Source organism: Pundamilia nyererei, unplaced genomic scaffold (genome assembly GCF_000239375.1).
Source record: "Pundamilia nyererei isolate P.nyererei 1_Seehausen unplaced genomic scaffold, PunNye1.0 scaffold00019, whole genome shotgun sequence".
NCBI lineage: Eukaryota > Metazoa > Chordata > Actinopteri > Cichliformes > Cichlidae > Pundamilia > Pundamilia nyererei.
The window spans coordinates 1-17,288 of record NW_005187420.1 but is presented as its reverse complement, the minus strand read 5'-3'; the positions used below and the strand labels follow the sequence as shown (position 1 = coordinate 17,288).

General features: G+C 39.0%; 1 protein-coding gene across 1 annotated transcript in view; it reads right to left on the bottom strand.

Annotated features, from left to right (window-relative positions):
- Positions 1-16,080, bottom strand: part of LOC102204070 (phosphorylase b kinase regulatory subunit beta) — a gene marked incomplete at its 5' end in the record, with an annotated part of 23,285 nt that extends 7,205 nt beyond the window's left edge. Inside the window, 9 exons of the mRNA XM_013909095.1 lie at positions 2,272-2,329; positions 2,562-2,643; positions 2,985-3,147; positions 3,336-3,394; positions 6,268-6,358; positions 7,033-7,115; positions 8,243-8,347; positions 9,160-9,243; positions 15,987-16,080. Of these exons, the coding sequence (XP_013764549.1) occupies positions 2,272-2,329; positions 2,562-2,643; positions 2,985-3,147; positions 3,336-3,394; positions 6,268-6,358; positions 7,033-7,115; positions 8,243-8,347; positions 9,160-9,243; positions 15,987-16,080 (819 nt within the window). The remainder of the gene's footprint in view (positions 1-2,271; positions 2,330-2,561; positions 2,644-2,984; positions 3,148-3,335; positions 3,395-6,267; positions 6,359-7,032; positions 7,116-8,242; positions 8,348-9,159; positions 9,244-15,986) is intronic.
- Between the last annotated feature and the right edge of the window lie 1,208 nt (positions 16,081-17,288).

The window sequence follows — 17,288 nt, the reverse complement described above, 5'->3', positions numbered from 1 at the left end:
AATCTAAATCTAAAAGTCAAACACATGACTAGAAAATGTGTCCCTATAAATAACATCTAAAAGTTTGTCATCTCCTAAAATATTTTAATGTTCACTAATTTCTGATTGCATTGTTCAGGATTCAGCGCAACCTTCAAACTGCCTCCTCGGGCCTGCAGGAATCCTATGAGGAAAAAATCAGCACACAAACTGTTCACAAATCTTCACATGGTAGCCCACAACCAAGCCTGCTATCGACACACATCCACAACACAGAAGCAGGGAACACATGGAATACTTAATTAATGGGGGGCATGGATATAATCAGCTGAAACACAACCTCCTCTTATTATATGCTGCGAATATCTTTTTGTGTGTGTTTCTGTGTGAAAGCGTGTGTGTGTGTGTGTGTATCTGTAGAGTTATTCAGTGCTTAAACCTGCAGAAATACAAGGGCACATCTTGAATACAATGAATAAAAAAGGTAACAAAGCTTTAACGTTTAGAAGGCATGATGTGGTGTCAATCCACCGATGCTTTGTTGGGGAACCTATTTCAAGCTTCACTTCCTGGCCCATGTTAGGTAAATGAGAAAGTAAATTGAACTGAGTATTGATGCCATTTGCCAGCAAGCTGAAAACCTGCCTGCAGACAATTTTTTTTTGAACTTGACAGCATAATCAAATTTCTTTATGCTAAAATCCTATTAATTAACAAAAAACAGCATACAATAAAAGTTGTCATTTCAGGCAACCGGATACAAAATCAAATAAAAACACCGAGGGGAACAAAAGCTCACAAGTTGTGACAACCATTTGTAGTATTTGGTCAGTTTTTTGTGAGACAGGCCAGCAGTACACCACAAACAAAAAAGAATTTTGGTAGTTTTATAGACAAAGATCAAAAAGAGAAATGCAGAGATTTCTTGACAACATAAAACACTGTACCCTGATTTGATGTTTTCATTTACCCATATCATTGCCTTAGAAGACCCGTATATTATTTCAAAAATTACTGAATGCCTTCTGTGCATCTGTTGTGCAAGATCTAACAACAGACACAGAAAAAGGCAGTCAATTTGGCTCAGTTATGTATTCCACAAATTTTATACCACATTTGTTCTAATATTACATTATGTGTGTTGCCGGCTCCCGCAGTAGCTATGAAGCACTTTCATCTGGCAAACAAATAAATTGGACCTGTGGCTGCAAGTCAAATTCTGTTTCATTTGCAGTATACAGCCAGCCTTAGAGAAACATGTGATGCTAAAAAATAAATTATATATGTATATCAAAACAGCAGAAGTGAAGGGCGAGCCACTGTGATGGTTAATGGAGAGAGAAAGCCCGTACAGATCTGTGTCAAGGCGCCTGCTAGCTTGGCAAAGCTGCCTCATCCAAACTGACGACTGTGTGAGAGTTAGCTATGTTCTATATTTCTAACCCCAGTGGTTTCACTAGGAATACGTTTATCTCCTTGATATGCTAAGATATTAGCCTATTAGTGTTTTTCCAACACCTGCTAGTCAATTAAATAACACTAAGATGCTAAATCTTATTCTTTTAAACACATCTCTAATAGCTAGATAACTCTAGGGGCATTAAGTGGCCACTGCTTATGTTCACATATTGTAAGCATTGTATAAGTTTTATGCATATTTATTGAACTTGTTTAAAAAAGAATGAACTCCAAATTCAGTTTAATGTTTTCTTTCACACCTCTAAATGACCTGCCTAAGAAGAATCCAAAGTGTGGATGGGCTGAACCTCACACAGCTCTAGGAAAGCTTTTTCGACAGCAAGCTAGCCAACTAACCGGTGCTACTCATGCACGGACTTGACTCCATCTCTGCCTGAACATTACCTGTTTCCCATGCACCAGAATTGTGGTGATGTGAGGAGCTATAGAGCTGGCAAACTTCTTGGTAATAGCTGCAGCATGGCGCACTGCCAGCCTACAGTTCAGCCAGATTAAATGACAGTTATTTTGAAGTGTTTATGAAGATTACACAACAGGTCTATATACAAGCAACTGCTTAAAAGAACCCTCGCTAAAGTACAGAGAAAAATCCTCATATAGTTCACATCTCATTCAATTTTCAAACTCCATTCCAAGTTCTTTTATTACACACACGAAGAATGTTAGCAAAGGCAAAAACCGAAAATCAAATCAGGACAAATATAATGTAATCCAAAGAAATGTAGGAACAGAAGGCTGAACTGCTGCAAAAAGGTCTATGAACAGATTTTAATAGTGCATGTGTGTGTGTGTGTGTGTGAGAGAATATCAGACCAAAGTTTTCGGCTGCCAGCTCTTCTGTAGATTCTCTCCAATTCTTCCATCATGTTCTCTATAATTACAACAAAACGTTCAGACGTTAAAAAAAACTTCAAAGAGAAATAGAGTTGTATTTAAATTAATAAGATGTAACTGATGAATGCATCAATTTTTAAGGTAGAAAACAGTTTAGATGATGTCAGGCAAAACTGGGAAGTGGAAATTCCCCGATTTAAACAGATTTGCTGTTAATTTGTGAAAGTACAGCTTTTAGTTGCTCTCTAGCTCACAATGCGAGTGCTTACCATCTTTGGCAAGGAAGTCCGATCCTTCTCTCCTCAGAAGGATGCTAGCAAGCTGAGCCTGACTTGCCAAGCAGTCACAGTCCTTTACAATGATACAGTATAGTTAAACATTTCAGCCAAGATCATTTCTGTTTGACAGTAGGGCTCTGTTCTGGGAAAGCAGAGGCAAAGACCCCGGGGGGAACAAAGCTGAGCATGCATCAGTGACAACAGGCACGACACTGATTAAGTCAGACATGGCATAAAAGGAAGAGCTGGAGGGGCTTCTGCCAGTCTTGGTAATGCTGTTCGGATAAAAGATTACCATTTAATTAGCAGCTATAGCGACAACAGTGAGGAAAAGTTTATGCCCTGCCCATTTTACTCACAGTACTCTTTAGTTAAGAGAATGTGTTATTTTTGGGTACTTTTTGAACAACTCACATGGAACTTCTGAATGATCTCATTGGTGGACTTGTTCTGCCACTCCTCCACATTGATCTCAGGCTGCTGCTCCAGGTCGGAGACGTTGGGCGTGCTTGTTTGTCTTTTCACCTTGGAGTGCTTAGGCAGCTCCAGCTCCTCAAAGCTTTTAAACTCTGGGATCCTGTTCACACACACAGATACAGATACAGACAAATTATATTTTTTGTGTTATCCGCAGCTTTGCTTTCACATTTAAAGCAGTAAATGAAAATAAAGCTGGTATCACTTAGACACTTTGATTTATGCAGTAATTATGGCAAAAACACTGACATCTGTCAAAGGGAGCATAAACACTAGAGGGACTCTTACTCTGCTTCGTTGATACGCAGGAAGTCCAGTTGCTCCACAAATGCCCCAGATATCAGGGTCTAAATGATTGATAAGGACAGTGCACATCAAAGAAATTGTCAAGTGACTTTTTTTTTTTTTTGGTGAATTTAGCATTCAAGAGATTCTGCAGTACTGCACTGACAAAGTACTTCTAAAAGCCTACTCAGGAGCTGCGTAGATCCCAGAGGGGAAGTTTGTCGGGTGACTCGGTTTACAAAACAACTGTTTAAATAATGCAGTTTGTACCAGATAACAAATGGAGTAGTAAGGTGTGCACTAAGTTCACGCTTACAAATTTTACAAATGTGTACTGTTGCAGTGACAAGTGAGTGTCTTGCACGGTAATGCGATGATAAAAGTTTGAGCATTTTAAAAGCATAGCTGTGTAGGGGTGCAGTTCGGTTTGCCTTTCTCCTGTGGTCTAAATGTGATATTAGCCATTCCAACTGAAGTTAACTCCAAAACAAAAATAAGAGGCGTAGGAGAGGAGCCATCCTGCTCCCCATAACAATGAGATGATGAAGAGCAAATGTTTCAAAGCTGTAGGAGTTGGCTGTGTTGCGAATGGCAAATAGGCAAAGGGAAGGAAAAACTTGAAAGCAAAAAAAGAAAAAGAAAGGATCGTATGAGGAAGTCTCTGCTGAACACCACAAACACACTGGAAGTGAAGTTTAAGTTAGAAAACTGTCATAAACTTTGCAAAGTTACCAGTGTGCAAATAATCCTGGTTCTACCTTGGCCTAATTTTCTGGGTTTTTGAAATCATGAATACTGTGTTCAAAATCATTCAATGTAGACATATTTGAACCATGCAGTTAAAACTGAGGATGATCTACAGGTTAGCTTTAAGGTTAACTGTAAATTTGGGAATAGCCCTACGAAGATTTCCATGATGCACCAAATTGAGATATAATATGGACAAGGCACCAGCAAAATAAAGCAGCTTTTTTCTATCCCTTTATAACAATCGCACATACACATCTGCACTTTGACGGATGCATAAGGGCTAATTAAGCATTCACTATCTTGTCCAATGACGCCAAGGGTTGGACCAATAACCATCCAATTAGTGGACAAGCTGCTCTACCTCCTGAGCTACCAGAAGTACTCAAAATCTAGCAAATAAGAAAAAATATAATCTGATTTTACTTTGAATATGCTTTATGGTCCTGACTCTTCTTCGGATTGTAGGCACTGCAACATCTACTGAACACTGACTAATGAACCATATAGGCAGAGGTTATTTCATAGCATTTGTAACACTTGTTTCATCCATTTCATAACGCCAATAAGCCACATTTATTTATTCATTTATGCACTTAGACTTCATTTTATTTACCTCTGAGTAGGTCAAAACCCACACAGAAGGAAAAGACTTGTCTTCTATAAATATAACATTTAATTCCATGCTGTCATCCAAATTCAAGCCATAAAAAACCTTCACTCACACAGTCCCAGTCACCTTTTTTAACATTCAGAGCTCAAAGCAGCTTTAGCCTTCTCAAGCCAACAATGATAGTTTTCATACTGAATTTCACAGACCAAGGTCACACACACAGATGAACACTGGTGCTGCTATTAAAATAAAGGGGAACACCAGCTTAAAGGCTGAGAAATCTTTGTTTGTACTGTAAGGCAGAGGGGAAGCCCTGGACAACTATTTATTATTAAAACATTTGCTATATTACACCAGTGCATTTACTTTAGAGTTTATTTGTAATATCTGTTGAGCTAAAAGAAGGGAGCAGCCTGTATACTTCTGTCTCTATGGCTGCTTTTATAAAAGCCCCCACAATAAGCAAACAATCAAAAGTGGAGGAAAAGTAGTGGTGATATTGATTCTGTGCTTGCTTGGAAATGTAAGAATATGTGAATCTAAGAGCATGATTGATCAGTTAAATGTAGGATTGACCCATTCTGATGATCACACAAGAAAGAGAGGTTCTAGTTGTAGAAATATATGATATGATATGAAATATATTCAACGTGTTCGACACATAAGAAGAACCAAACCTAACCAAATACATGCCCAGTGGCCTCTCTTAAGTATTCAGATATAATCCTATGAAATAAAATCATAATAAAGTCAAGCTATCAACTGCAATAGCCTTTTATGTTCACTGGTGTCTAGCACTAAATCTACCATCCTGTTTCAGTATCATGTCAGCTTACGATGTGCTGCTGTTGCTGTCTATTTTTGTTACATATTTTGACAAGAATTATTTTGAATAACTATAAAATGCAGTCAAAGCAATTACATTAAACTAGATAGTAGCTAGCTATGTTAGCCCTACGACAGACTGGCAGCCTGTCCAGGGTGTACCCCGCTCCTCGCCCTATGCCAGCTGGGATAGGCTCCAGCAACCCCCGCGACCCTGAAAAGGATAAGCGGAAGCGAATGGATGGATGGAGAGATAGTAGCTAGTATCTCAGTGTCAAAGAAACTTGCCTCACATTGCTTTTGCTGTTTCACACATAAAATCCAGGCCATGTTGGAAAACCATTTCAGGTCATTGTTCACAGTGCCTCAAGTGGACATAGTCCATTTCAGGTTTCAAGTGGAAAGACTCCATTTGGTTTAGGTGAGCAAGCTAGCTGATTAGTGTGTGCAGGATGCAGAACACACGATACCCACTGGCCTCACTGTGAATTCACCAGACAGTTACCTGCTATAGTCTCTAATGGGCACAGACAGAGATCGCCCTCGCTTTGCAATGAGAGTTGCCAGGATTAAATCTGTTTGATCTAACTGGATCCAACTACTGTAGAAAGCTTCGGTGCTGCAGGTCATGTTCGACTTTTGTGTGGGTTTTTTCATTTAGTTGACCAGTTTGATTGTTTAAGTGTTGATTAAAGCATATCTTTGACATTTGCACTGCAAACAAAAACATAATTAACCAGAGCCACAAACCTGAAGTCTGTCAACATGAACTTTGACTTCTCCGATGCTGCCCTTCTTGAATGAGGCCAGCATGTCCAAGACTGGGTTAAAGCGGCTTCCTCTGATGAGACAGAAGTTAAAATATTGTGATAAGCTCTCTCTCCTTTCATCACAAGTATCATTGATTTTATTCCAGACATAATATCTGTATTAAACACACTAATAGTATGCAACTGAAGCTTCAGATCAAATGAGTATACTCAGTGCTTTATCTGGTATGTTGTTGACCCCTAGACAGGTCATAATCCCAATCAATAGCAAACTAAAGACTATTGAATTGTTTCTATGAGAGCCCACTGACTCATTCCAGATGCTGTAGCGTGGCTGCTTAAACGTTTGTAGCACATTTAACATATGGCTCCCTGGATACCGGTCAATACTACTGTAATCAGCCCACCAGCCAGGTTATAGTGATACAAATGAGAAACATTATCACCCAATCAGCAAGCAAATGTGCAGTAGCACCTTTCTGCTATAAAGACAGATAGTACATACTGAAGGGAAAAAATGTAGGGGAGGAGGAGAAACAGAAACATGATTGATGGGGAAAAAAAGCGAAATAAATTCTCTGTCAAGACATTTTGTTGCAAGCTTGAGTCGGATGTTAGACAGAAGATGAGATAGTGAGTGATGTATGACGAGATTGGAGAAGGGAGAGTGCTTTGAGAAAGTGATCATACAGCAGGAAGACCACAAAAAAACGACAAAAGGACTATTGTAGAGTGTAAATATTACTTGATGTTATCCTCACGGATGAGAACGAGGAAGAGAGGACGCCCTGGCATCTTCCAGCACTGTTTGATGAACTGCAGGGTGTTCTGGACACACAGACACACACAAACCCACAGACACCATTTCATACTTCCAGTACAAAGATTCAACTTTCAGCTTGAATCTGTGGTATTTCTAAAGTTCACTCTGGGTTTAAATTCTTTGACAGTTGTTACATATTAAAAAGTACAACAGCAGCTTAATGACCACATGGGAAACTTAGGTATAGACTGCCTGATAATTTCCTTTAATTAATATTTCAGTCTTGGTATATGCCAATTCCTGCAGTCATACGCTCCTACCGTTTTTCAGTGGCAGGTGCCAATTAATGCTGATAAGCCATTCTTAGCTGGCAATCAGTGTCAGACACTGATGTATGTAGTGCATATATAGAGCAGTCCTGAAAGTATGCAACCATATTAATATCATTAGTCTTTTTATGGAAATATGGAAATAATCAGAAGATCTGACGTTTTTAAAGTAATTAAAAAAGAACAACAAGTTCTGAATCTTCCATGAATTACCACCACGGCTGAGAGATCTGAGTATACAAATGATAACAGTTGAATGTGCTAAATGTTTTGGCTACCTGCACTTTGTACATCTCCTGACTCAAAAATGTTCAGTGGTAAGAGGCTACTTTGCACCAACTATTGAAGACCAAGGACAACATTGGCATAATCATTCACAAAGCAAAAGAAAAGAAAAAAATCTGTTTATTAGAGGCTCTTTGGAATATGATCCAGCTGTGCACATCTTATGGAATCTATTTACAGAGTCTAGTGAGTTCAATTTGCATTTAAAACCAACGGGTGACAGACCAAAAGCAAAACTACAGACTGAGGTATGATAAGTGGCGTGACCAAAAATGATTTTTATCAAGTCTAAACAGTTATCACTGGAAAAGCCAGTGATAACTGTAGCCACTATCAGTTTAGCCACTATCAGTCCTAGCATTAAGCAGTCTATGACAGCGTGTGCCTTTTCTATTGGGCCAAGTGAAAGCAGTAAGAAATCACATTAAATTACAGATTTCTTGCCTTTTTTGAAAAACAGACTCTTTAAACCAGACAAGCTGAATATATCTCAGTTATTTAAGTTGTGTAAGCACATAAAATCTTGTAAGTTGTGGACTCGTGACATTGGTAAGCTCCATAATGTGACTCTGACTTACCTTAATGTCATCAATCAGCAGCATAACATCTTGGGACAAGTAGAAGTCACTTAGATCAAACACTATTGGGTAACACACCACCGTCTTGCCCAGGATACGATAAATCTAGAGGGAAACGAGCACGCGCGCACACACACAAACAGCTGCATTAGAAGACGGATAGCTCACAAGAAGCCACATATACATTATTCTGGATAGCGTATAAAACATGCCATCAATCCTAAGACAGAGGGGGCACACAGGAGTTACACAATCACTCTTGATAACACACACCGATGCAGCACATTCACACAACTGGTAGAAAGCTCCTTTTCACACATACAGATTTTCACAGGGGCACACACACTGATAATGATAATGTCCTCTGGCAGTCAGCCATCTTCCCCATAAATGTTCCATTATTATATTGTCTTAGCAATGCGTTGGGAGACATGATTCATTTGTTTGGCAATGCTTTTGTTTGAGGAGGCTGTTATAGCTCAACTTATTTAGTTGTACTATGTTCTTCATTTGCAAGAAACCGCAAACAACACCAGCAAGAAACATTAACGCCACGCAAACATGGACATTAGAAATGCTAATATGTAACAGCTACACAACATGCACATACCCGGACAAAGCACACAGGCTGCTGGACAGCAACTTAGCACATTAAAATGCAATAACTCCTGAGACTACGCAAAACCTCAGCGTTCACTGATGCATAGTGTATGAATAAAGAAGGAAAGCACTCGTGGAGCTGAATAATTTTTGCCATATTGCGAAGCTCTGGAATATTTATGTGGATCAATATGTGGGAGGTTTGTTAGTGGTCACCCATGACCTGTGCAAAGTCTCATGGAGCACATATGTACAGTAAGCACATGTATTGAGATGTACTTACATGACTGTGGGTACGTGTGTGCGTATTCAAATACCTTGCAGGTCCCAATGCAGCCCACTGGCCTCTCTGGGCGTCCACTCAACCCCAGCTTTTTATTGAAGGCAAGGAAACGGTACGCCTGCAGAAAGACAAACACACACACATTATACAGAGACATAAACTAACACCTTATCAGTAAACTAAACTCTGGAAAAATCTTCCTGCTAAACTCTCTGATTTCACATAAGCTACAACCTACATCTTTATCTGCAGTCCCTGCGATCAAATTGGTGACTGAAAATACCACATTTGATTGAAAATGTCATGCAGCACAGTTCTATTCACCATTTAAATGAAAGCGTGGGTCCAATATCTGTCTGTCCCACTGGGACATTTTTTGTTGTTGCAACTCATAAGCTGAAATTACCTCCATATGGCAGAACCACCTACTGATAGTAGCTCTGTGTAAAGCTATGAGACGTGGCGATAATGAAAGGTCCCCGTGCCACCATCAGCAGCATGCTTAGCGGACCCAAGTATACCCATGGGAGCGAGAGCTGATAACACCGTTGTAATGCAGTGCAGGGGCCCACGAGAAGAGACACTGACATCACGCTGAGTTCTCAACAACATCTTTTGGTGTGATAGTTCCCAAAAATGATTTATTCTCGTATTTGGTGATCTGAGTTGCAAAGCCTGTCAATCTCTCTGTTGTTACGTGACACATATACAAGTTATGATGTTAACAGCGGCAGATCTATCCAAAGCTTTGATTAATTTTTATAACAGTTGGTCTTCAATTTCACACTGTTGGGATTTGTTGGCTGACATGACAGCAACCAAAAGATTTTATCAGTTGTAGATAGCTAGCTAATTAGCACTGGCTCTCGACTGGTTGAAGGATTCCTCTGCCATAATCTGCCTTTCTAAAAAATAATTAAGTTAGCGAGTGATGTGGCTTTGGAAATATTGCCTGTTGCTGGGAGCAGTTTGGTTCTTGAAGTTGCGAAAAAGTTCAGTGCCACTGCCATAGGAGAATTGTGCTGTTGGTGGGTATATAAATTTATTTATTTTACCCATCACTAGTTTTAATGTTGTGGCTCAATGTTACAAAGGCCTTTTTGAAGAGTTGTATTTAGCCCATGAAAACAGTAACTTCTTAGAATGAAGATTGTGTTACAAACCAGGCGAATACTTGAATGGGATGGACACTTTGTTTATGCTATGGGATATGTAGGATTAAGCATTATTGAAGACTAACATATAAAACAGGAAAAATTAGTATCTTCACTGCTTAGATTTTGACCATTCTCCATCTCATGAAATACCATAACATATCACTGATTGAATTGAAACATCTATCAGCTTTTTTTCTTTGCACTGAACTACAAAATATGACCTTGTTTCTTTGCAAATTAAACTAAAGTGAAAATATTTAAAATTATTCTTTTAAAAGACATTCAAAACTTCTTCTTGGATAGATGTTTTTCCCCCTTTGGGTAAATCATCACAGCTCCACTCAATAAAATGATCCAGTTCTATGTTCACATCCAAGATTGATATAGATTGGAGAATGAAAGGGGTCCTTTTTTTTTTAGAGTAGGTGTTTTCTGTCTGGTCAATGTGTAATCTCTTCACACTGTAATTCCATCTCTTCCAGCTCTACAGAAGAAGTACTGTGCTGACTTTAATCAAGTCACAAGTCAAGTTTCAAGGCTCAGTCTGGTCCTTCAGTCGCAAGGTGAAAATCCTGAGTCAGTTCTTTAGTACAGAACAAATTTATGAGATGAAAAATGTTAACATCAGCAGTGCGAGTATGTCTGGTGCACAGAGGCCGGAAGAGAGCTTGATATTAATTCTCAATTCCAACATGGTTTGGCTGATGAAGACAGGCAGAGGTCAAATATCACATTTAATTGGTGAACTGATTAAGACTTGTAAGTCAAGTCTGAAGATATAATATACACATAGGCTAACAAAAGCTTGAACGAACAGCATTATTACGCATTTTGCACTAATTATGGAACTGGAAAACCCAGATCTATAAACAACTAGCAAGTAAAACCAAGATGGATGAGTAAAAAAAACAAACTCATGAGTTTGCAGGTAATAACTTATTATTATATCCAAAAGGCTCTACAGTTTGTCAAAACAGAACTGAGGAAAAAGGTCACGGCCTCCCCCTCAGCCATCTCTGAAATGCATTTACACACGACAGGAGAGAGAATACAGGAGCTCCAGCCTTTCAGCTTCCCAAGCATTTCTTTGGTGTTTTAGATAAAAGCTTCTTACCACTGAGTTGCCTGCTGACAAAATCCACTGATGCAAAGATGCAAAGAAAAAGAAGGTGGACATTGATTTCTTGCCGCTGCTGGATCGAAGCCCAGTGGTGTGACACAGTCACCACAACTTATCATTTATGTGTGAGGGAGAGAGAGAAATCTGTGTTTGCAGTATTACATTTCTCTTTTGTACGTGGCTGAGTATGAAACCAGAAGTGCTCATTTGCTATGAACAACATATGAGCGTGAAATTTAAACACGTTCTGAGTTCTATCATCATGCAGCATCAGTACACAAAGACTCAAATATCAGAGCAGGAAATCTGCCTATCAAGCTTTCCCTGCTGCATTACAACACATCCTAATTGCAATACACAACATCCTCCAAAAGGTGGTGCTCTGCCACTCCTATGTGGTTCCTCACTGCTCTGAAATGCTGGCATTTAATACTAAATGATACAAAATTATGTTAAAAAGAGGGAAAAAGTAAAGTTTCATACATATATGCTTATTTATAAAGTAGAAAAATGTTAATTAAAGATTGACTGACTTTGCAAACTATTGCCATAACAGGCAAAGATAAGACCTGGAGGAGAAAACCCAAAGGAGGGTGGAGGAACCTCTGCACCCAGTTCTTCCTGTGTGCAGAATACCAATGACGAACAACAACACGCAGGCAGCCTATCAAAGCATCCTTTCATTCTCTCGCATTTCCACTGACCGAAGCGCAAACAGCAAGACTGACATGTGGAAAATGTAACAAAAAGCTGTATTTCGCATTTCTTCTGTGGGTAAGTGTGAGGATGAGCAATTATTTGCTTACAAAACTTTTTCTTCGGCATAGATATACTCCTCATTTCGACAGGTGCTCAGACAGGAGTTTTTCTGCATATTTTACTATTGCTGGTTTGTTGCCCTGCACAGTGTACATTTAATTGCTGAAGTCAATGCTCACAAAAGATTTCGTTTTGCTGTAGTTGCTGACAACCAGAGAGACTTAAATGAAGCTTACAGGTTGCAGAACAGCTCGAAATAATGTCCGCGATGACATGGGTAGTTTCCACATCTTGCCCAAAAGTCCCTTGGAAATATTATTTTTCACTGAGTTATGGTCGAAGTAATGACACAAAAAGCATTTTTGCACTAAAAATAGTGAAATCTTAATCAGCATATTTGAAAAAAATATTCAAGCTAAGCTTCCATAAACATTGAAATTAAAACAGGGCAGATTTTAAAACACCCATCTTTTAAACTAGAATTGATTAACAATTAATAAAGAAAACAAAAAAACCCTCTTTACATTGACCAACACTTTTTCAGTGTAGATTTACAAAGGGAAATGGATAAGCTATCACAAGCTGATTCTCGATTTTATATTTTTGTCCATTATGACTGTTTAATAGTATTTTACTCACTCGCCGGAGAGTTTTGGTCTTCTAGATCATAGATTACAGAGCCTTCATAAAGACAACAGGTCAAAGCTACTGGGGAATGCATACAGCAGCTTATGATTCAATGCCTTTTTTTCCTCCACTGCATTTCCGTACATGCTGTAAAAGGAGGAGTAACTGTGGGAAGAAGGTTGCTTTCTATAGGCTTTAAAACTGAACAAGCATGAGCACACTGCAGTTTAGTTTTTAGGTCTCTATCGAGACATGTGTTTGACGCAAAGTGTCATCCCCACCCCCAAAACAACAAAATGTATTTTTAATGACCTTTAAGAGCCTCATTGGGATCTTATTTGGAAGGCTTCACAAGCTGGAAAAAATTCAAGAGTAGTCTCATCAAACAAATTGCCATCCTTAGTGAAATCGGCGATGACAATCAGATATGAAACGGCTAAAAGGAAGGCTATTTTTGGAGAAAGCAGTGACATGAAAGAGGATCAGCTTAAGGGTGCACGGGTGGGAATAACACATTTCAAATGTAATTGCCACTCTCCCATCGACAGGCAGCTGTTGTCAACACAATCAAATGGCTGCAAGAAACGAGGTGAGGTGAGCAAATGCAGCCCGCAGCACCAGAGATGGTGATGACTCGGAGATAAACAGATTCTGTCGAGGAAGAAATGTCTGTCTGGGCTTCAGATTTAATATTCAGCACAGTGCCCGCTCTGACTCACAATTGCATATCCATCTGAGAGGCTGAGCGGTGCAGCAGAATGAAGCAGAAGAGAGAGAAGGAAAAAGTAACAGGTATGACAGTTCAAAGGCAGATGATAGACCTGGAGGGGAGAGTTGTTTGGTGTAACGGACATAATGGGGGGCGGGGCAGGATATGGGCCTAGGGTGGAGATTCGGGTTACGGATTCAAATGTGACGAATATTGTGATGGCGGGACAGAAAGCAAAAAGGCCCATGACTACAGAGCTCAAAGAGATGACATGATAGGAGAAAATGGCTGTTTACAGAATGTGGCGTGGAGGATAAACGCCAAGTAACCGACATGACAGATGAGCACCAGCAACTAGGGAGTGACTGAGTGATGGATATGACAGAGGAAAGACAGACAACACAGAGTTGGTAGACTTCAAACAACAGACATGCAGATGAGGAATAGTATCCAGTGGAGAGACAAGGATTTGAGTGATGGATATTATGGGACTGAAGCACAAGTTGCTAGGGAGGTAGTGCTTGGTGTCATAAATATGACAGTACAAATAGTGTAATCTGCAAAAGATGAAAGGAGCAGAGTGGACGGAATGAAAATAGCAGCTTGTGCTGAACTTGCTACTCAAGCAAGTGACAACGGCTTCACTTTCCTTCCATCTCATCTTTATCTTACAGGAATATTTCCATGTAAAGGGCTCAGTTCCTTGTTCTGAATAACAATCTGCTACTTGCTTTTCTTCTGTGTTTAAAAATATATAATTAAATAAAAAATCTAGACACTGAGCATAAGCTAGACCATCTCACCATCAGTATATTAATTTTGCTCTTTAAATAGCAAGAGTTTTATGACTTTTGTTGCTTAAAGTTATGAAAGTTAAGGTTTGAAGGGATTTAGATTTGCTGAGCGGATTCACTGGTGAATTCAGATTTAATTAAAAGCCATTGAACCTCAACCCCTTTTGTAGTAAAAGCTGATTTATACTGAAGATGACATCAGGGAGTTTTTACATCACACAGGATTTGGACTTTCATTTTCACAACATGCTTGTTTGATTCATAAGAGCAGGATTACTGCTGAAATCAAAGTTACCTTTTTTTTTTTAAAACAATCCTTTTACACAGAAAGATTCATTATCATTTTATTCTATAAAATATCACTTTGCATTGAGAATGTACCTTAGATCAGATAAGAATTACACTGAGGTAAACCAAAGAAAGGAATAGTTCTAGTGGCTTATAATTAAAAAAATGTAGCTGAACCACTAACTGACTTATTATTATTGGGGGTTTTATCGTTCATCACTCGACCTAGTCTCATAATGCTGATGAAAAGGCTTTTTAAGGGTTGTGTTTATCTTTAAATATTTAAATGCGAGATTGAAACAGCTTATAGTGAAACCAATTCAAAATTTTTGACCCATCTAACATACTGTTCTGAAACCAAATTTGGAGACAGCTCTGCTCAATGCATCTCTAGTGTGCCACAGTGAAAGCTACACCATTATGCTGATCAATCAATGTGAACAATGACTGCTCAACTAATAAGTCACTTCAACTACTCTGCAGCCCCGCTGTGACTGATGGGACAATCGAGAGGAAAATCTTAAGAGCAGGAAATCCTGGACTGACAAGCAGATGGACTGACTGAGCCAAGACGTATTGGGGTATTGATAGATGACTGCTGAAATGTAATCTGGCTCACTGCAAGATTGATCTGTGTAGTTGTGTTGGTGGTGGGGTGGCTTCAATAGTCTATCACAGTTTTCCTCCCTCACATTTTCTTCCAATCATTCAAAGCAAACAGGGCTGGGCTTTCTTATTTGAAGATAAGGAAAAGCCCGTAACTCAAGGACAAGTCACTGGCGCTAACTGTGCTAACCGCTAACCTCCAAAGGATCTGCAATCAGTTACATTTCAAGTTTAACGTTGGTAAAATCCATCACTCAAACAGCAACTGTCTAATCATAGAATTTTAGACTCATTGTGGATTATAGTTAATTAGTTACTTCTGTGGGCAGTAGTTCGTTTGTCTTCAACCAACTGCCTCATAATGAAGGAGGGAAAAACAAATCACGTTATGAAGAGCCCACTTCTGGACTGACATATGCACCATGTGAGTGCTGAATTACCACTAATACCACATGATATTAAATACCACATCCAAGTTTGTGTTAAGGAACCTTTTTTTGGTTTCTAATAGTTTAGTTGTAATAGTTTCCCTGACATCATCACTACACAACTAGACAAAAAACCAACAGGAAGCCTCACTGAAAAAGTGTATTTTCAAGTACCGGTATGTTGTTTTCAGTTTGTTACTTGATTAGTTGTTAAAACCTCTTTTCTGACTGTTGTCATTTTTCCAGTGGACATCTAATAGGAATGAGAACACCTCAAACATTCTGAACTACACAAGAGGAGAACATAAACACAGGTCAAAGAGGTGTATGATTTTAAAACGCTTCTAACCAACATGTGACCAACAAGCTTTACCTTGACCAGTTCCTTTTGGGGCCAGATCTGGATGGGCTCCACTTGCTGGGGTGTCTGGGTCTGAATACCATAGGTATTCAAAAACACTTGCAGTCTACAACCACATAGAGAAAAAACATACAATATTATTTTCATGCCATCTCCATCAGCTCCCACAGACCTTTTGTTGAAAAATACATATGAAAAACCCTGATATGCTGAGAGACACAAAAAGCTGGAAATCTAACTGGACAGCAGGATATCTATTCAAATGTATGGTTAAAAGACTATGACTAAACAAAAAAATGGAACTCGTTTCTCCTTCAAAAGAAGAAAAAAACTATACCCATGATTCACCTTATTATTATCATTTTTCTTATTTTAAGAATAGATGGAGAGATGCTGTAATCTAATCCTGTCCTCACTTCACTTAAACTGTTGGAGGCCATCTAGCAGTGCCATTCAACTGAAATTCACCACTGTAAGTTAAAAAAAAAAACGGTTGGACGGTCATAACTAGCATCGTCATTTATATTCCTTGCTCTCTAAGCTGCTGAGATATGCTGACTATAATGGGCCTGCTTCAATTTGTGTGGTCATGGGTAACTGTTGAATGATTTATTAATCATTAATGGGATCGTGTCTGCATGTCTTTTGTTCTCAAAATGAGTAACAAGTAACTACATCCTTGGTCTCAGAAGCCTGCATTACCTCCTTTAGCAGAAGTAACTTGGTGACTTGTTCTACATAAGCGTTTGTCCACCAGCCTCCGACACAAGCTTGTTGGCATTGCTGACCACTTTTTCAAGCAAAGGTTTTGTTACATAGGGTTCGGGGTTTTTCATGGATGTACTGCCTCCTTGAAACCAAAAAATTTCCATCGCCATCCTTCACAGCTGGTATGATGGTTTTCTCCAGAAAGCTGTGTTTAATCACTGCCAAATGTGTCTACTGTTCACTATGCTTCATTCAGGCCAAAGTAAATTATTCTAAAAGGTCTGGTCTACAGCAAAACTGCTGTTTTGCTCTAATTTTCTTTTTTGGACCGTGAAGCCCTTTTTCCTGGCACACCCACATGCAGGTCAAATTTATGCAATCTCTCTTCTGATTGTTGACACGTGTACTTCCAACAGCTGCAAAAGTAGCCTGCAGATTCCATTTCCAATTCCAATTTGAGGTTCTTAGAGACTTCTTTTAGCATCGGTCTGTCTGATACTGGCCAGCAAATTCTGGCCAAGTAAATGGCTGCTTTTTCAAATCAATTCTGCTTACAAATGATTTTGTTGACAGTAAAATTATTCATTTAAAAAAACAAAAAAAAAA